This window comes from Corvus brachyrhynchos, unplaced genomic scaffold (assembly GCF_000691975.1).
Source record: "Corvus brachyrhynchos isolate BGI_N302 unplaced genomic scaffold, ASM69197v1 scaffold60, whole genome shotgun sequence".
NCBI classification, from domain to species: domain Eukaryota; kingdom Metazoa; phylum Chordata; class Aves; order Passeriformes; family Corvidae; genus Corvus; species Corvus brachyrhynchos.
The window spans coordinates 967,294-988,135 of NW_008236767.1; the positions used below are offsets into that span (position 1 = coordinate 967,294).

A 20,842-nucleotide genomic window follows, 5' to 3' on the forward strand; every position below is an offset into this window, starting at 1 on the left:
TTCTGCGGATTTTTTGGGTTCTTTTATGGTGGTTTTGGGTTGGTTTTCTTGTCATATAACAGGAATTATACAAGACACTGGCCTGAAATATATATCTTGCCATTGTGAACAGCTCCTGCATGGGCTGCCAAGGGCTGTGGTAACGAAGACACGTAACGCCACTCGTTTGTCTCCAGGTTGTAGCACTCAACACTGGACAAGTAGCCAGTTTCGTTTCTTCCACCGATGACATACAAGTTCTTGTCAAGGCGGCAGGCGTAGAAACTGGCTCTCCTGGGGGACAGGGCAGAAGAGAACCCAACAAGTCAACAACAAACCAATTAGCCATGTCAAACATTTTTTTCCCCCTCTCCAGCTGACTCCCTGAACTAAGAGAGCTGCTCCTTCAAATGTTACATCAGAGAGAAGTGTCCAGGAGCTTCACACGCTTACAGCTGTCCTAGAGACTGTGGCTGCTTCACTAATCAAACACATTCCACATCAAAAAATACTTCATTTTTTTGTGTCAAAACAATTAGGCACACATAAAACTGCCAGGAAATACCCCTTTTCAAAGCTGTTTGTTGCTTTTTCACACCCGTGAAAGATAAAAAGGTGCTCATTAATGTTTGGGGCATTACCTTGTAAGGGATATAACAACTCAGTAAGACAAAGTGAAAAATGAGGTAGATAATGTAACAATAATAAATTATCTTGACATTCACTTTCTTTATGGTCCTTCAAGGGTCATTGTTCCCAATTTACTAAGAGAACCACATCATCAAAATTTTTCTTCAATTATCATTTTTTTCTTCCTTCTGCAGTACTGCAAATAGAACAACTTTCCTTACGCTAGCCACAACACTACATCTCCACCCTTTAACTCAAAAGAGGTCTGTCTCCATTCAGCTAACCCTGAGAAAACTTTTAGCCACCTGTCTGCTTTTACATGCAACTCAGGTGTGCACTTAAAGAATTAATTTTTCTGGCCAGGACTGTTGGGCATATATTAGTTTGTCTTCCTCGTGACTCCGAAATTATTGCTGAGTGTTTGTTGCTGAAGTAAAAATTGAGCAGTAGACGATTTTGAGAGACCTTGGTTGGTGTAATCCACTCTCAGGGAAAGCTCCCTGGATCATTCAACAGCAGGAAGGTTTTCTGGAGTAGAGACCTTTAATTTTAAGCTGCAATAACATGAGAAAGAAAATTGCAGAAGAGCACAGCTGGGCTAGGATGAAGATCTGTACAAAATACTGAATGGCAAGAGTTGCCAGTCCCCAACATAAAGTTTTCTCCTGGGTGAAACCAGAATGACGTGGGAGACCAGAAATAAGCAGGCAGGCCAGGTACAGCAAAGTGTAGCTCTGACAACTCCTGCGAAGCAGGCACTCTGGAGTGTGGCTGTAGCTTGCCAAACCCTGCTCTGTGGCTGATTCAATGCACTCTGGTTCCTGCCCAGGCGCTTTAATTTGAATCTGGGAGCAGCTGCATATCTCAGTCCTGAATCATGCAGTAAATCTTGGGGGCTTGATGGTCACCTGCACTATCAGGGACTTGAACCTGCAGACCACTGTAAAGCATTTGGATGAGCAGTGGTACACACAGAGCTCAGCATCCTCAATGAACAGCTTTGGTATGTCCAACTCCTCCCCAGGCTTCCCGAGAGCCATCCCATGACCAGCTGAACTAGCCAAGTCTGGTGTGCCCTGTCCCTAAACCTGACATCTGGCCAGGCATGTTCAGGAGCATTTCCTTCAGTGAAGGCAGGAATAAGTTCTTGCTCTTTTGCACAGCTACCTATTTTCACGAAGTTTGTAGCATCCTTTAACATTCTGGAGAAATCTCCCTCTTTGTTAAAAGCATCTGAGACTGGCTGGTGGTTTATAAGTTGGAAGAGAAGTGAGGCAGACACCAAGAGATACAGCCATGGAAACAGCAGGGCTGGCTGGGTGTTCAGGGAACAGATTTGATGCACCACTGCCTGTTTCTGACCTTACTTTTTGGATTTGGTGCACACCTGACAGGGCTCCTCACCAGCCAGGGTCACTGAGCACCTCCTGTTCACTTCTTTGCTATCACCTTGCCTGCACATGGGCAACTTGGACAGTGTGGGACAGCACCCCTTGCTGAGTGGGGCTGGGACTCCACCACAGGGAAGACTTCTGAAAAAAACCATGGAAACAGGAGGACAGGAATACTGGCAAGTGTCTCCAGATCAACTGATGAATTAGAAAAGACCATTTAATTTATCTGTCAGTGGGCAGATAGAAGCTGATGGCATATTTTGCTCTGCATGGTCAGGCAGCAAATTGTGCATCTATATTTTTAGCCTGATATTCTATGGAAACAGAGCTAATTTGATTACACTGTACATGTACCCATGTCTGCCTACTGTTGTCTCTTAAAAAAAAGCCTGTGACTGATTTCACTCCAATTTGACAGAGGCTATAGGTGTTACAGGCAATCAAGTGCATATAAGCTTTCTGAGAATATGTGATGGGCCTGAGGCAACACAGCCCACAGTTGCCCCAAAAGTAGGAAAAGCTGCAAAGGTCACCTCCTATTAGACATGAGAGAGCCTGCAAAGGCAGGTACACATTTTTCAACCCTCCTGTGTCCAGCAGCCACAAGGCACAAACCCACAGGGTGCCTCTTGTCAGTGCTCCCATATCCACTCGTCTGTCCTTGTGCACCTTCTCTGGTGAACCCATTAACAAACTGCTCTCAGCATGTTTTGCCTTTCTTTTTTTTTAGTTCAGGTTTAATAAACAGAGGTAGACACAACTTGCATGCATTATTCTCTTAACCAGGATTTCACTGACAGTATTCTGTACGTGTACTCCTGGTTTCATCCACACAGTGTCACTATAAGGAGCAAAAATGAAAGCATCAGCATACTTCACTCTTCTGCTCAGATGTGAACATGCACTCAGTAGCTTCTGTCAGAAATATTTTAAGCTTTTTGGGTTTTTTTCATTTTCAGTGATACAGTGAGTAAGGGCATGCTGTTACAGTGTGCAAAGGCATGCTGTCAAGTGATGACTTTTAAACTGCTGTAAAATATGATTCAGATTAAACTATAATACAGCAATCTTTGCATGACAACTTTCTCCTCAATACTGGGAAGACACTATCCATTCTAATTAGATAACTAGAATGTACCTCAGGATCTGAATATGGATAATAATTATTTTGTGATTTTCTTCAGGATTTGAAAATACTCGATGTTCACTGGTCTCTGAAATGCTTTTCCTTCACACCCCTTCACCCAACCATCAACTCAACCAACTTCTTCTTTCAAGTATACACATATAAAAGGGAAGATTTTCCTCGTGATTTTCACACATGATGAATTTATGCCCTGAAACACCAAACAGAACTACCAGTCTGAGGTTTAAAGTTACCAGAGCTGTTACTGATTGTCGCAATATCTGGACCTGATTTCAGAGTCACTTATAGAGTGCATGCTTCGCTTTTTAAAAAATAAATAATCTTAAGAGGGGCTGACATTACTATTACTAAAGTCACAGACAAAAATAAAATGTAAAATTGTTTCATCTCTTTTTCTGTGCCTTTTCTCAGCTCACTCAGCCTCAGAGAGTACACTGACCTGCTCACTTCCCACTTCCACTTGCACTTCTTCAGAACCTGGTACAATGCCATGCTTTTTGGTGGTCTTCAAACAAAAACTTTTAACTCCGAATATAAGAAAAAGCAAGTTGTTTTAAATGTTGTTTTGTTCCAAACACCTTGAAAAGCTCTGTGTTGAGCTGGAAAGATGCAACAGTTCTGACTGAGATATCCAGCTGAGGATCAGACCACAAGTTCAAATACAACTGCTACAAAGACTGCTCCTTCAGTAGCCATCATAGTCTAACTGAACTGCTCTCCAAAAACCTTCCTGTTGTTATGGCATCAGCAGGCAGATATGTTTTTCCAAAGCTTATGAGTCACTTGCTGGTTCTCTGAACAATAAAATCCTGGAATTGTACATGCTTTTCAAAAGCATCTGTTTTTGAGATGTTCTTCAAATGAAAAGAAACCAAACTTGGCTCTAAAGAAAATACACTGGTGACATTGAATCCATAATGGGATTAGACTTTTCTTTATAGCTCATACAGTAAAATCAATCAGATATGGATTTTGGCATGTGAGATAAAAGTTTACTTATCAAATATTTCATACGGATTTTCGACCTGAGAATATACTGCCTGTGAACGAGTCCCACATTTACCTGGCACTCATTTCAAAGGAGCTATTATAGTCTATCCAGCCAATTATTCTCAGACTAAAATTCCTAAGTAGGTTTTGACTTGATGGACCATAATGACTCAGAAAAACCCATTAAACAGTCTGTCTTGTCAATGGTGCCTGCATTATGCCAGCAGAGACAGGGCATGACCCTGTACTCCTAGCAGGGGGAAAATAGCCTGTTGACTTTAATGGGAACTTTATCTCACTAAAGGAGCTGGGAAAGAAAACTGCATAAAAGCTCTCTCTTGTTCGTATGATCTTCTACAAACTGGGCCAGTCCATACCTCTGAAAGCTGCAACAACTCTGAGGAAGTCATTAGGACTGAATAAACAAACCACCAAAAACATTTTAGAAAGAGATTTTAAAATCCCTGTTTTCCAACAACAGCCCTAATGCTTAGGAGCCTTTAAAGAAAAACAACGGGCAAGCCCATGAGCTATGTATCCTGAAGAAAAGAGGTGACAATTAACGTTGTCATAGCAGAGCCCCTTGCAGAAGAAACTACGTAGGAGTGGACCACTGTATTTCAGTACCTCCGTAAGGAGCTGTGGTGTTCATGCATTACAGTTTATTACGGGCCGGAGCACAAGGCACAGCTGAGTTTCTGCCTCTTGGCTGAAGGCAGCAGCTCCCACCGGAGCACAAGGCCAGTCACCTGCCACACAGTTTTCCAGGGAAACACAACTGGCCAATGTGGAGGTAGAAAAATTCCTACTGCCTCCTTTCTCCAACCCTCAGCGGCCTACTTCTGCTTTCTGTAGTTTGTCAGCCAAGTAAAGCCAACTGCTCAGCCAGCCGCCAATGCCCCTCAGGAATTTTGCTTGGAGATACCCAGAGGGCCTAATTAAGACTCAGATTAGGCTCCACAGAAGAGGTCCAGGCTCCATACAAACATCAGTCAGTCTCCTAGTCAGTCTCCCAGCTCAGCAAGGATGACTGGCACAGTGATGCCCAATCTGATGCTCACCTCCTGTCTCCCCCATGCCAACACCTAAGATGGCAGCGACTCAGTCTAGGAAGCTGAACCAGAGAGGAAGGTGTCCCTCTGTTTTAAACAATCACAGCCATGAAGGGTATTTGACAGTGCTGGTGGGAATGAGGGAGAAGGCTGGGTGCTGCCAAAGCAGCGACTTAGGTCAATCCAACTGAACCTTGAACAAAGGTCCTTCAAAAATTCTGCAGACTGACATTTTACCCCTGGAAATTTGAAAAGACAGCCGTATTTCCAAGCATCTCATAAGACACACCTTGAATCACAAGGCTGCACTGAATTAATAAATTTATGACTGCCAGACACCTGAATACTGTAGACAGTCAACAAAAAACTGTAATACTAATATAGAATAAAGAAAGCATTTGAGGGAGACACTGTGAGATCTTTTGTACATGGGATCCATGAGAAGATGGGTGTTGAACTGAAGGATGGACACTGAATATTTTCTTCAAAGAACATTGTAACTTTGGATCTTCTGCTTTGAGATTCTTCTTACGAAACATGCATCATTCAGTTCAGGTTTATGGGATTTTTTTCCTACCAGGGTAGGATTTGGGATCCACACTTAAGTTTACGTCATCTTTACAAGTCATTGCTCAAGTCCACGTCCATCTTTGCTTTTTGGTTCACAGCAAGATTAAAACATGAGCTACTCTAATATGGATTTACTGACAGCAACTTCACTCAAAGACCACCTAGGATTAAGAGTCCTCTGACAAGTGGAGACATGTTCAGGAGAGCTTTTCATAGCTGGTGTGGTGAAACAGGATGGAGTCAACATGTGAAGATTTCAGTTCCCTCTAAGATATCTGACTATAATTACTGCTTGTTTACTGCAAACTCATCATGACACTTCAGTCAGGGAACATGACAGGACACTACGGAGACTTCAGGAAAATCCTTCAGACCGTACTCAGGCAACCAGTAATTGCATGAAGTCCATGGCTATTTTGCATGAATTAGCACTGCAGGACTTGGCATCTGAAGTTCTGAATTTGGAAAGTTTTAAAAATTAGGAGACAAATGGGACACAACTGCGTGCTGCAGTTTTATCTGTATTTTAGGTGCTTCTACAGGCCTCCTTACTCCCAGAACCAAGCCAAACCTCAGCTGCTCCTAGGATGAGAAAACAGAAATTGAAAAACATAGCAGGTTTTTACCTCTCTTGCATGGGTGGAAGTTGTATCCAGCTGTTAAACCTGGGATCGTATCGGCTAACAAAGTTTGTACTGTGCTTCCCTGTAAAGATAGATTATTTTGACACTCAGCTGTTTGTTTCATGTATTTAACATCATGATTGTAATATATATTACATATAGTTCACAAGTTGACACCTTTTATGAAGGGATCCCCATTTTACAACAATGTATGATTACGCTATGTGTACAGTAATAATTCAACAAATAGGGCACTGCAAGGTTTGAATTAGCAGTCACTAGCAGTAAAAGCAGATAGCGATTATTCTTGGTCTTTGTAATAAGATCTTGAAAATGTGTATTTAAATTTACTTATACACGCTGTGGTATTTTCACAGCCACAATAAATCACAGCACTAAATAAAATTACTGCCCAAAAGAGGCATCCCCACGGTATTTTTGTGACTCGAATATTTTGTGTCAGGTAAAAAAATTAAAGGGAGAACACGTTTTTCTTTCTCCTCACATCATCTCTGTGTGGAACATGGCAAAAACCCTTTGTGCAAATAACCAGGAGCTGCATAAGCCATCAGCATGGGGTATGCAGTGTTTGCACTAGATGGTTTATTCTACCATGTACTTTCAGTGTAAGTTAGAAGGAATTACAGATGTGCATCGAAGGGGGAATACACTCTTAAGAGTTTTATTCCAAGTGTGTTAGCTAAAATATGAAGCATGAGCAACATACACCACCTAACTAGCTTCTCCCTGCTGTCAAGCCCAAGAACTGTGTTCATGTCTTCACAATATTAAGATTTCACCTTATTTTACATGCAGATTGACATCAAAGCAAGAAAACTGAAGCAAGAGAGTGCATGGCAATTTCCTGTAACACCTGAGACTTCAATAGATGAGCATTTTGAAAACAGAAACCTTTGTTTATGTATGTGTGACTAAAAAATTGAATTAGAGGCTTCACAGGCCAGCAGAATAACCTAACTGCGTATGTCACAGTTCTATAAATGGTCACTGGGCATTCTACAAGGTGAATATTTTTGCATCAGACAAGCCTCTGCAGGATGGGCTTGCTTGGCCTGCTTCATTCCACACTTACTTCAGCATGTGTAAATAGACCATCAAGACTGGAGAGAAGAATAACAACACAGCTAGAATTTGTATTTATAATAATTTAAGATCATGTTCTACAAGAAAACAGAGAAAGAAACCATGCTGACCGCTCTGGAAGTAAACTGATTTCCTCGCTATGTTATAAGCACGTTCTATATGAGGAGGGTAAAGCAGAAGACTGATGAGTAATGCAGCATTTCCTTTCTAATCCAGCAGGGTGCCTAACAAGGACCATGCTGAGCATCACTCAAAGACATGACCATCTCAGCACCATCTCCAGACAAAGGGTGAGATCCCCATACTGTAAGGGCAACTGGCCATCCTGCCACTGAGCTTAGTGAACTGAGGCTTTGCTCTTGGTTCCTATCTGGATTCCTTTAGTCTACACAGACAATTTAGAAAAAGAGGCATCAAGAGCTATAAATTCAGAGAGCAGCAAAACAGTAACAAGCTCTAGGTTTCACCATCTAAGACATTGACTAATCTACTTGTATTTTGAAAAGCAGAAAGTCAAAATAATATAAATATTGATCCTAAGTTTAAACTTCTATTTATTTTTCTTTTTTTTCTAGGTTTTAATGCTGCTGTATTCACTACATCTTTCAGAGCTACTGGCACTTCAGTGCTCATTAGTTATACAGCAGCTTCTTCACTGTTGTCATACAAACCTATAATTTGGGGACCTTGGCTGTCTAGCACAACATGTCATACACATGCTCACTACAAACACCACGTATGTAGAAGACTGTAAAGTGCAGGGTAGAAGAAGGGTTTAGTAAGCCTAGAGTGGGAATGCAGGATCCAAATCTGGGTCCTTCACAGGAAGGGAGATGAAATCAAACTAGAACAGGCACAGAGAAGAGCTACTATGGCAACAGGAAGAACAAAAAGTTTTACCTTTTGGCAGGAGACAAAGAACTTGACCTGTTGCACCTAGAAATACAAAGGCTGAAAGAGGATAGGAGTGCTGTCTGTACTACTTCAGAGGAACGAATCTCCAGGAGGGGAAAAACTATTAAACTGAAGGCCAGCCTTGGCATGAGAACAAGGTGATTTAGACAGTCAAAGAATAAATTTTACTGGATACCAGAATAAGGCTCCTAGTTATTCAGAGCAATTGGATTCTGTAATAGCTTTCTAACAGGAGTAGTGGGGGCCAAAAATCCAACTGCTTTTCAAATGTAGCTTAGAAAATTTACAAAATGGGACTATATGATTCCTGTGATTGCAGGAAAAGGAACTGATGACCTACTTAATCTGCCTGGTGTAACTGTTTTGACTGCAAATCTGGACTTCAGTTTGAAAGAGAACTCTTATCTACTCCTTCGCTCACCTGTCAGGAGATTGCCCATGTTAGGATGCACCTGTCAGAATACAGAACCTGGGACAAGTGAACAAAAATCAGGATTAGCAAATCAGGATGATGGGACAAAAGGAGGCAGATGCTGTTCTCCGCTCTGCAGCCATGCCAAAGGGTGCTGGGCTCTGAAGGTTATGAAGTTGGTCTTAAATCCATGCCTGTGTTGTGCACCCTGCTTTCCTCAGTGTTTACTCATGCAAGAACCCTTGTGACTGGATAGCCATGGGAGGATGTGTAAAAGTGAGAAAAAATGTCTCCCGTACTTTCTGGGCTGTCAGGAAGTCAGCGGAGCACAAAGGAGGCATGAGCACTCCTTAGGGTCCACGCAGTTTCTCAAGAGCCAGATGGTCTGATGGCTAAAGCAATGCCTTTCCATTGCCACCATCTCCAAGATAATTCTTCACACTGGAAATTCTCATTTGAAGTAGAAGCTTTGTGAAGCCTTGGCAAGATGGTTCCAGGTAGGTCCATCTGAAGTCCCTCCTGGGCTCTGAGGATAGCAGATGAGAGCCTGAACATAAATTCAAGTGGGTATGTGTGAACTGCCCCCATGTAGCTGCACATTTAGAGCAAATTGGTTTCAAGAAAGAATATGCCCAGCAGTAGCACAGGATATAGTTTATGATTTCAGGTCCACTTTCAGTAAGATCAATTTGATAAAGAGGTTAGTATAGCAATGCTCATATCTCTTTTATTTCTATCTTCCCTACAGAAAAAATCCCAGCACTGGTATTCACAGGACAGGGAAGTTGGTAGATGTCTTCAGCAACATCTTCAGCTCAGGAGTTGATCCAGATCTAAGCAATCTCAGAATTTAGGTACTATTAATCTCACAAACAATTGTGTTTGATTCCTGTGTCAAATGCAGGATATGTACCCCTTCTACCATCTCTCCATCACCTTCCAAGTCAGTTTCCACATCTTTAAAATGTGGGTAATTATACTTCTTTTGTTTTACCCTTCGTGTGACATGGCCATTTAATTATAAACTGTCTGGAACAAGGTCTGCCTATCCATATGCCTACCACCAAATACAACAGGGGCCCTCACTGGATGGATGTGGCCAACGATCCTAAAAGAAATTGTCATTAGTGATACTGCGCTGTCTCCTGTTTCAAATAAAGGGCATTCAACAATAGAACTAAAGGGCCCTTCTCCTAAGACATATAGTGATATTCTTAACTACACCAGAAACATGCTTATAGGGTGGCCTGGATTGTTTGTCTCAGTTTTTAGGGAGTGAACAGATGTAACAATTTTCTATAATTTGGTTTAGTGCAGATGCTGAAATGGGGCATTCACAATAAAATATATGCAGTATACGTAATTTCAGCTGGATCCTCTGGTGTTTTAAAGTAAAAATGTGTACCTGCAAGCTGTTTTATGGTTTCTCAGTCATAATTATCTCTGTTACACAGACTGCTACAACTACAACTCTTTCTTCATGTGCAAGCTTTTTAACAATGTCTTGACAATTCTGTGAATTTTGCAAGGCATGATATTCTCCTTTTGCTTTGCTCAGAAGCCTGTTAAATTGTTTAATTTCTCTTTGCGGTAAATTTATGAAGTAATCAAATCAAAGAAGGTAGCAGCAGATAATCTATATGAGAAGCTCTTGCACAAGACTGAAAAAAGGATCAGTTTAAGAATCTCAAAGTCTAGATAATTAACACATTAACAACTTGAGCTGCGAGATCTTGTTTGACAATAGAAAAGAAGCATTCATCTACTGCAATTGCATTATTACATTATGACTGGAAGGAGACTGGAAATGAAGGTTAAAATTCTTAACAGCTGCTGCCTGGTGCATGCACTTGAAAGAGTCTGTTCTGCTGCCTGTGGCATTTCTCAAGGGATGTGGGAGCTGATGAATGACAGAGATGCTAATGCTCAAGTACCAGATATTTATTATATCAATACCGAAGAGTAGCCTTTACTCAGGTTCAACAATTAGGCTGAGGGTCCTCAAAATCCCTTGCTAATCACTACATCAGCTGACCTGACAGACAGGAAGGCACAGGAAGGCAGATGCTCCCTCTGCCTTTGAGTATTCTGTACATACCATTAGGGTTCCACTGGTCTTCTCCTCCCAGCACGAACAAGAAGTTTTCCACTTCCACGACACAGTGATGGGCACTGTTGTATGGCATAACTGCAAGCAAAGCAAGAATTCTTTGTCAGCTCAGGATCCTGATTTTATCAAATACTTCCTCTTTACCATGAGAATGAGTCACCCCAAGCAGGTACATCCACTGACTTAGCAGCAGACAAAGCCACTTTTTAGTAAACTTACGCAATTCAGTTTTGAAAATAATAAAGGAAAAAATCAGGAATTCTGGTCCCTCAGTGCCCCCTCACCTGCCCAAGTGCCATACAGGCCACTCTAAAAAGAACTTGTAAAAAGGGGTGAAGTTGCATGATATTTGCCTGAAAATAAGCAGATGCTAGGAATCCTAGTATGCTAGGAAACATTAAAAAAACCTCAGCCCAGCTTTGTTCTGCTGGTAATGTTTCCACAAGAAGAGTCAGTATGTTCAGTAGCTTTCTATTACACAGCAATGAACAAGCTGCATTTCCATACAGTTTTAAGTTTTTAAATTAAGGTCCTGCTGATTTAATGCCTTTTCCAAATGTATACGCTTAATTTCCTGTACAATGTCATTAGCAGCACAATCACACATCTTCTATTCATCTAATCAGGAAGCCCTTTGTTAACAAAGATCAAAACTGTGGCATTAGGTTTGCAGTATCCCTTTTTGGGGGGGGGAGGTATTGTGATTACTACGGACCAGCTACAGATGCAAACATCTATTTCTAAAAATTTACATTTTCCACTGCAAATGCTAAAATGCAAAAATAAGGATTACATGTACATAACACACACATATTATTGCACTGTGCCATACCCACTGTAATGATATTATATGGAAAATGTAAACTTACACAGCATTAGTTACCATACCACATAGAGTAGTTTTGGCCCAGTGACACCAGTAGGAAAAATTATGTCCTTGTTCAGCTCATCATATGGGCACCTTAAATCTAGGTGAGGACAAATGGGGAGGTGATGTGCATGTACAGGCAGGGAACTTATTGCTTGACACGGATCAACAGAGCACTTAGGAAACCAGTGCAGTGGGAAATCAATATGACTCAGGGCCAGCTCTTACTTTGTGCTCTTTTGAAAATGCCAAAAAAAAAAAAAAAAAAAAAAAGAGGCAGCCTATCTCACACTTGGATTATTTTGGGTGATATATCTCTCATTTCATTTGTTTTATTATCTTTTATTTTTCTCGGAATGCAGTTGTGCAGTATAGCATATGCAAATAATAATAAGAAGAAATACGCACAGCTTTGCTATTTAGGACATATTTTCTTAAAGATCAAGTGGGCTCATTTAAGCCTCTTACTGAAGTTTTTGCCTAGGCAATGATGAATAAATAAGGCATGTTTTTAGTTTCTAGTAAAGGTCGAATATCTTTTTCATAGTCTGTGCTCTTACAAGTCACATAAGTGAAGCAGTTCTTAAATTAGGCAGCCAGGTACAGTGAAAGTTCATTAATTAAAGTTATTTGTTACTGGTTCACTTTATATGGACTGGGAACTAATCCTATACTAGACATTGCAAAAGATATTACCTAGAGATTCCTACAGTAGGATGAAAGAATGAAGTTGGTTTTTGCTATCTTTTGAGACACCATATCATCATTATCTCACTTTTTAGTCTTAGACACTTCCCTATTTTAAAATCATCTCTCTCAAAACTACAGAACTTTTCTTGATTTTGTGGATTCTTGTAGTAAATAAGGAATTTGGTCTCCCATGAGAAATTTGCTGCCTTCCTTAGATGCTTTTTGGGACCCTTCCTCTTAAGACAAGACTCCCCAGGATCAGTCTGCAAGGGCTTCAATTTTTAACTAATAGAATGCTATATTATGGTTTCCAATTAAGTCCAAGCTGGTGGTTGCACCCTCAACCTCTTCTGCTGGTCAGTCTGGAGAGCTCCAGCATTTACAGAAAAAACTGTCTGCAGGTAGCACACATGCATATTTTTCACATTGTGTTTTCACTTTTGCAAACATTTGTGTCTATTTATCCACCACATTGACACAAACAGGGTCAGTAGAGGAAGAAATTCTGCTTTAAGCTTTTCTGCTGTTCCCATGCATATAAGGTATGCAGTAAGACTCCCATAATTATTATGATAATTAAACCTTGAAAACTAATGGCTTAATCCTGGCTCCTACTGAAATTGATGGCAACATTCCTACTGATACAGGATTGGGCCCAAATGACCCCAACTACCATCCATAACTCACGGGAAAGCTAAAAGGAAGCTTGCCTTAGAAAGGAGGGTGGTATTTGGCCTTCAGAAAGAAAGGTGACTGCAATAAAACACTGCAGACCTTTACTGTGACCTTTGTTTCTCTCAGAGCTTTGGGGAAAACTCTGTTCTTAGTCTCATGAATCTGCCCATGGGGCTGAAGGGAGCTGGACAAAACAGGAAGGATAAAGCAACACTGTGGACATCTAAGAGGGAAGGGACTCTAACTGAGAAATCAACCACCTCACAGTCTTTCTCCTTGACCCCTCAGAATCATGGGTTGGTTACACACAGAAATCAAAACTATGTGAGTGAATTTTTCCACTATAAAATGTCACTTGAGAGCACAGAAGACTTGCACTGTAAACTGTGATTCTTGTGAACATACACCCAGATAGGACCTAACTTTTCATAGACAACAGTCAAAATTACATGGCAATGAGCATGCTAAATTCTAGTAGAAGCAATCTTGTCAAACTCACTGGGCTTGCCAGGGTGTAACAGGAAGAATTTGCCCCACCACATGGTCTGGCCAGGCTGCCGCTTTCATTAGTTTTACACGAGTCTTTGTCTGCTGTTTTGCTTTAATAGTGTGAAAATCCCATCTTCTCATTTTTCAGTTTCAACTCATTGGAACACCTGCCTGCCCCATGTAAAGGGTATTTGAAGAGAAGTTTGTACGCCACGCTCAAACACAGCCCGGTGTGAGTTTTTAGCGTGTCAGTCAGTGAGTTAGAGGGAAAGGGTAAGGAGAAGCTAATCAGGATGAAATGAGATTAAAGGCTGTCTAATTTTACAGCAACTGTGATCCATCAGCCACTGTGAAAGTGACAGTGGAAATGAATGATGGAGACAGACAGGTGGGGCTGTACATTTCACTGATTTATCCTCAAATGCACTGGGCCTTATTTTATTGAGTGAACATGACCGCATTTATCATGACTGTCATCTAAACCCACTTCCCTCCATTTAAAAAGGTCACTTTACTAGGAGGGAGTAGGATAGAGGCACTTTCAAAACAGATTTAAAATTTAATAACACATGTTTATAAAACCCTGTGCAAGAATTCTTAACTTTATTAAAGACTGATTTAAAAAGAAGGTGAAAACACTATTAAACAGAGGTGAAGATAAAAGCCATGGTCATCTGAGAAGCATGTTTAGATACCAAGGTGATAGGTGCCAGGGAAATATGTGAGATAGACAGATTATAAATAGAGTAGTTGAAAAACCACCTCTTCTAAGTCCCTGCCCCTCACACACATTTCCAAAATCTCAGGACGCCCATGCCCTCCTGGACCAAGAGCACAAACAGGTCCAAACACCCCTGCTGAAGACAGCACTCCCACCAGCCCCCTTCCCATGCATTTGATGTGTGATTGGTAGGACACCCTTGGTAAAGTGGAAGGCAATTTCTCAGGTACAGATATGTAACATGCAAAGCATTCTAGGTGAAAACCAAATGGAAGATTTATACTTGAGAATGATCTGGAAGGCAGTGGACACCAAGACTGCAGTGGTGTTTGCTAAGAAACACTTCACTACACAAAGATCAGTGACACTGTGCAGGAGGTGACACTCAGCTGTTCTTCAGATACAGATGCAGGTGGAAGACACAGCAGCACTGCATATCAGGACAGATATCCCAAGAAGAAATTCCTCACATATACCGAAGCTCAGCTAATAAAAAGTACCAGACAATGTTCTGGGACCTACTTTCAAAATCAGAGACTACAGGTTATAGCCAAATGCTCAGGAAATCAAACACTCTCAACTATGAAGCCTGTGAGGTCAACCAGATGCAATGATGCTTCAAAGGCACCTCCATCATACATCTCACACACCTAACAAGCAACAATGTGTGCTCTTTGTCTTACCCAGTTTTGCTTAGTTTCTGCCAATAACTGCACGTTTAGGAAACAGCATCTGGTTGTGCTCCATACATTAATCAAAGGGTCATCGGCTCCTCCTCCTCCTCCTTACACCTTCCCGTCTATCGTCCCTTCAACACTAACTACCAGGGAAGAAGGGAGAACTGGAATAGCACTTCTCAAGACAGGAGGAGAATGAGCTCTGGTCCCAGGAGATCTGAAATCTGTGATACAGCCTATAGCCATTCCCCTGCTCTGCTAAAAACTCCTTTCAGAAATTGTACTTGATTCCTCTACTCAAAAAAACCCCTCAAACCAACCAGAAAACTCCAAAACTAAACCCCAACAACAACAAAAAACGCAACCCCATAAATTTTTTACTTCCCTGAAGCATTCAGCTGCTTGAGATACAGGAGGTACTATAAGGAAAGCCAAGAAATCTCCTCCTCAACTACTGCACATCTTGAGCATGGCCCCTTCAAGACTCAGTACACACCAAGAAGTCATGCTCAGCATCTCTAATGACCTGTGCAGATGACGCAAGAGTGTGTTTCCAGAACAAGGATGTCATTATCAGAGGACATATGGAGTCAATTATGACCTTCCACAATATTAACAGTCTATCCTATTGACTACATAATATTCAAATACTGCTTCTTGAAAACTGGTTATTTCTGCAGCTCTGAAGAGGGCAGAGCGATGAGAGATGTCTCCTTCCAGTACAGAAGGCACCTACGGACTCACTTAAGGAGACTGTGATTTGGTCGTGGCAGACGCAATATTCATGCAGAGACACAATATTCACTTAATTCCCAACCCTATCAGCAAAATGCTGGGCAGACCACAGCTGGTCCAACTACTTCCTGAGAACAAAGTATCAGATACTGTTCACCTTTCTGTGTTTCATACATCATTTGCAGAAAGACTATGCATTTATTACAGAATGCTACTTGCTATTTCTGACCAAGGAGGTTATATAAATTAATACTGGGATTCCTCTGTGAATTGTTCTGTTCAGTTGTTTGTTACTTAGTAACTGTGGGGAAAGACTGACCACGACAAGTATGAAATTCTAGCCTCAGTGAATGTGGTGGTAGTTCTGCACTGGCTTTAAAGGCATCACATATTCAACCACTGGTATTTTATGCTCAAAGATAATAAAATAAAGTTAAAAGAAGAGAACAATCAACATAGATGGCAAATACCCGCTAACATTCCTGGCCAAACTACATTCTGTCACCTCAAATTCAAGCAAATACATGTGAAATGTTTTTTCTAGTAGCATAGCAGTGCCAGCCTTGAGTCTGAGCTCAATTCATTAGGGGATGCCTGGGACAATCCAACAGCAGTTACCACAAGCAGAAAGTCTTATGATGAAGCACTGTACCTCAAAGTCACCTTTGAGGAGCTGCACCACTGAGCTCAGCTGGAAACTTCACCACCTCTTCCTTCCCATGCCAGTTTTGTGGCAACTTCATTCAAGCCATCACAAGTAGGATGGGCACAGAGTTGCTGAGCTCATCTAGGACACTGTTCATACTTCAGCTGAGGCTACAGGATAACATGAGCACCAAGAAAGAGTTATCTGAGCAGATCAAAAGTCCATTCACAACACAGTGAATGATATTTTGTACTAATTAGGGTATTTCTCACTGCGAAGATGTTTCTTAATAATGAAAAAAAAAAATCTTTTTCATTCAAATGTCAAGAGTTATTCTGTTATACATTCTCTGGAGTAACACCAGCCAGGTTTTTCCAGAGGTCAGGGGGTTTCTTGGTTTAGTTGTTTTAGTGGGCTAAAATTTTCATATGTGAGCATCTAAAATAGGACACTTAAATTCATGCTGAGACACCAACCAGGCAAACATAACATCAGGAATAGCTAGCATGCTCAGCTCCCTCCTGAGATAAATTGCTTTAAAGTTACTTGGATGCAAGTTCTGAGTACAGACCTGTCTGTTTCCATGGGCGAAATTCACCCAATGGCAGAACATTCTATTGAGTTTACAGCAACATATACATTTGGCTGTTTGCATGATCAATTTTTATCCATACACTTTCAAAGCCACAAGCACCCATTTGGATTTCATTTGAGTAATAAAGATGCCTACTTGGATCAACAATGTTTAAATAAGGAAGAAAAATACTGCACTCACACCTCAAAAACTGATGTTCCTGTACCAAAACCCTGACACAATCTTCCCCAGGAAGTGCATAGAAAACCCATACACACTCTGCTGTGCTCCCCTGCTGCCTTCCCCATGGGAATGACTCCGTGCAGCTGAGCTGCTGATGCAGCTTTGAGAAGTTCATGGAAGTGAACACACCTAACATCTTGGCACGACTTGGAGCAGAGGATGTAATGCATGGTCCTGTAGAAAGACTCAAAGTGTCAATTTTTCTTGTTTTGTTACTCCCTGCTTACCCACCTACCTGCTAAAGGTTGCCCCTCACCATCCAGATGCCCCAGGGATTTCCACAGACCATTTATCAAGAGACACTTGTCCACCACCATGAGTTATGCAATGTTACCTCAGTGATGGTTGCTCCCCAGTAGAATATCTTGCGTACCTACTCAGGCCTGGGTTTACAATCACTGAAGTAGAGCCCAACATGTATTCCTGGGAAATGACATCTCGTCACATCATAACAGTCTCATGATGTGACATTTTGCACAACAAAAGCTTCTCATGGACGAAATGATGAGTAGTCCCTGATGGGAGAAAACCACTGCAGAGTTGCTAGAGAGCTCTGGAAAGAAATATTGTTTTGTCCCACAGGGGGCTTTCAGATTCTCCAAGATGTCAGCTCAAGGACATGCATTCCCTTTTCCAGCAGTGCCACGGGGCAAAAAACCATAACCAGGAATGGTGTGTTAATGCCCAACTGCTTGTGACCAGTTGTATTCATTTATGGCTCAATTTCTACCTGACCTTGAGATGCACACATTCTCCTGGTCTCCTCTGAAGGCAACCTTCCAAGCTCAGGACAATCACAGCCCCTCCTTATGTTTCCCTGGCTGGATCCTGTTGATGCTCCTTGGGGACCCATATCTTTAAAGGCATTAATCACATGCAGCAATATCTTACTTGGCCCCTACCGCCCCAAAACTCAAATCTTTCACAATCTTCTCTCTCAGTCTCACTACTTCCTACTCTGCTCTCAACTCCTGCCTAACATACTATTTTAGAGTTACCAAAAGGTTTTGTTTTCTTTCCCACTAAGTCTGGAAATGATTCCAGAAGAAGAAAATGTGATTTTCCATTTGGAAAACTCTACATAGAGGAGGGGTTTACCCATATTTCACCGTATTAAAAAGGCAGTTTCAATACACCTAAGTTCATTCATAGTAGATAAACTGAATTCACTGCTAAAATTAACTGCCACGGATTTTTCAAGTTTTCCTTTTAAATACTTCAGTATTTGCAAATGAAAGATCTTGTTTACAAGAAAGTCCAGCCCATACCTAAAGAACTAAAGCAGAAGATGATGGAAGGATCTGTCCAATGCCTACCACCTGGAAAAAAATCTTCCTTTCCCACAAGATATATACCTCATATGGGTATCTGAAGAAAAGCCTGGAACTCCAACATGTTTAACTTCCAGCATGCCCAATCACAGCATGCAGAAGCAGAAATGTCCACGTAGGAGCTAGACAAATACAAATACAGAAGGAAGCACAGGAATCAATCCACATAAATTAGGTTACACCAAAGACTGGTTTCTCCAACAAAAACCAGGCAGAAATGTTTCTCTCCTAGACCTCTCCCCACAGATGAGCTCCTAAGGAAGGGGAATGGCAGACCCATGGACAATTTTCAAATTCAGGGTAGGAAATTTGACTGGCGCAGCAAAACCACATACTTAAGTAAAATTGGCACAGATTACTTACTTTGTAAATCTATACATAGAAGACAAAATGAGAATGTATAGCTGAAAAAAAATCCATTAATAGATGTGGACTAAATTTATGCTAATTTTCTTCTGCTTTGTATAAAAACAGTACCGTTTAATATTTTCATAAAAAGCAGCTGTGAAAAATGTGTTGTGATGCCTACTCATAACAATCCAAAAAATTCACTCCATAGGAGTACTCATACCAAAAATTTTGTCCTGTGTTCTCAAAAACCTTTTGTGGATTTAGAAAGCAGTCAGGAAACAGACGGAAAACCACGTTTCTCAAAACTGAATACCAAGCTAAGTATCACAGCACAAGTAGCTGCTATTTAAATCAAGAGGTGTCAAAATTCATGGGCTGAACCACATTCACATGGAATCACAAATAATTCACAAATCACACACTAGTGCATGGTCATGGACTGCTGACAAACAGGATGAAAGGTCATATTAATTCAAATCACTGGCCATGCTGGCACTGCAGGATTCAACATAGAAAGTAGACTAAAGTAAAGCTGTTGTGGTCAATCCCAAATACTTAAAATATACATAACAAAGTATCTTTAACTGGCTTGCATCTTTTGTTGAAGACATTTATTTTGCGAAGAGTATTGTTCAGGGAAGTATAATTTTCACTTAGGGGAAGGAAAGCAAGGATTGAGACACAGAGTCTGCATGAACGAAACTGGGACTCACTGTGCTAGTAAACATGGCTTGGACCAGGTTGTGGTGAAGACTGAATTGAAGAATGGAATGAAACTGAAAATGGCAGGGATGGATCAGGACAGGTCAGAGGGGACCTGGCAAAAGCACTGGAACTGGAGGAAGAGACAGCAAAATCTGCAAACACAGCAGCACATACTGATCCAGAACTCTAAGACTTGCAGTCTTCACATTCCTCTGCTGTCAGCACATCTGGGTGGAACCCAGTCATGTGAACACCTCCTGGTTCCCAGGAGAACCTTTTTGCTGAAGGTCCAGTCCCATGCACACCAGAGGTCTGCGGAAACCGTCACTGCAAAAAGCACTTCAGCCCCTTCTTGTCTCAGGATCCATCATTCTTTGTGATGGCCGATGCACACAGGAAACCAAGAAATAAACAATCAAGAAACCACATTATTTTTTTAAGGTGCATTGAATTTAACCCTGATCTGTTCCCCACTAGGCTTCCCTGCCTGGCCTCACGAATTGGAGTGAGCAGGAGTGCAAGGCCATGAGAAGAAGGGAAGGACTGATGTATTAGCAGCAGCACCAGTTTGGATCAGCTTGTAATGGTTGTGAAACTTCAACCTCAGCACATAATACCAAGCCATTAAAATGGGTTTAACCCAGGGTTGCTGTGGCCCTGCTCCTCTTACAGCCCAGGGAATCCAGGCCAATCCTCATGCTAGCACAGTCTCTCCTCGGAACCCCCCAGTGAGTCTTTTTAAAGCAAGAATCTGGCAGAAAAATGATCCTGAAAAGAAGAAAGTATATTTTCATTTTGGTTTAAGCTGTTTTTTTTTCTACAGCTACCCATTTCTCCTGTTCTGAGAACACTAATTTACCTGTGCTTGATTTTCAGAGCCTGATTTGATCCCTGTGCCTGATATGCAGGAGTGCTCTGTGCTCACTGCTATAACAGAAGCAGGTGGGAGAGGCCATCTGGAAAGCATGGTCTGAGGGGTCTTGAAATAGGCACCCCAAAATAAAGGTTACCTTTGACTTTAACCACATTGCACCTCTGTTCCTCATCTGCAAAATGGGAACAATGATAGACCGTGCTCCTCACAAAGAGGATGGTACAAAAATACCATAATGAATGCCCATGAAGCAGTTAGCCTCTGTTGTTGTGAAGTCTGTGAAGAAAACCTTGTGAAAAAACTGTCTTCTGAAGATTTCAGAAGCATGTGACAGACA

The 20,842-nt window shown here is 41.4% G+C and overlaps 1 protein-coding gene across 1 annotated transcript in view; it reads right to left on the reverse strand.

Moving 5' to 3' along the window:
- Positions 1–20,842, reverse strand: part of KLHL14 (kelch like family member 14) — a gene marked incomplete at its 5' end in the record, with an annotated part of 59,191 nt that overhangs the window by 6,759 nt on the left and 31,590 nt on the right. The window contains 3 exons of the mRNA XM_017727396.1: positions 83–273; positions 6,389–6,467; positions 10,915–11,004. Coding sequence (XP_017582885.1) covers positions 83–273; positions 6,389–6,467; positions 10,915–11,004 — 360 coding nt within the window. The remainder of the gene's footprint in view (positions 1–82; positions 274–6,388; positions 6,468–10,914; positions 11,005–20,842) is intronic.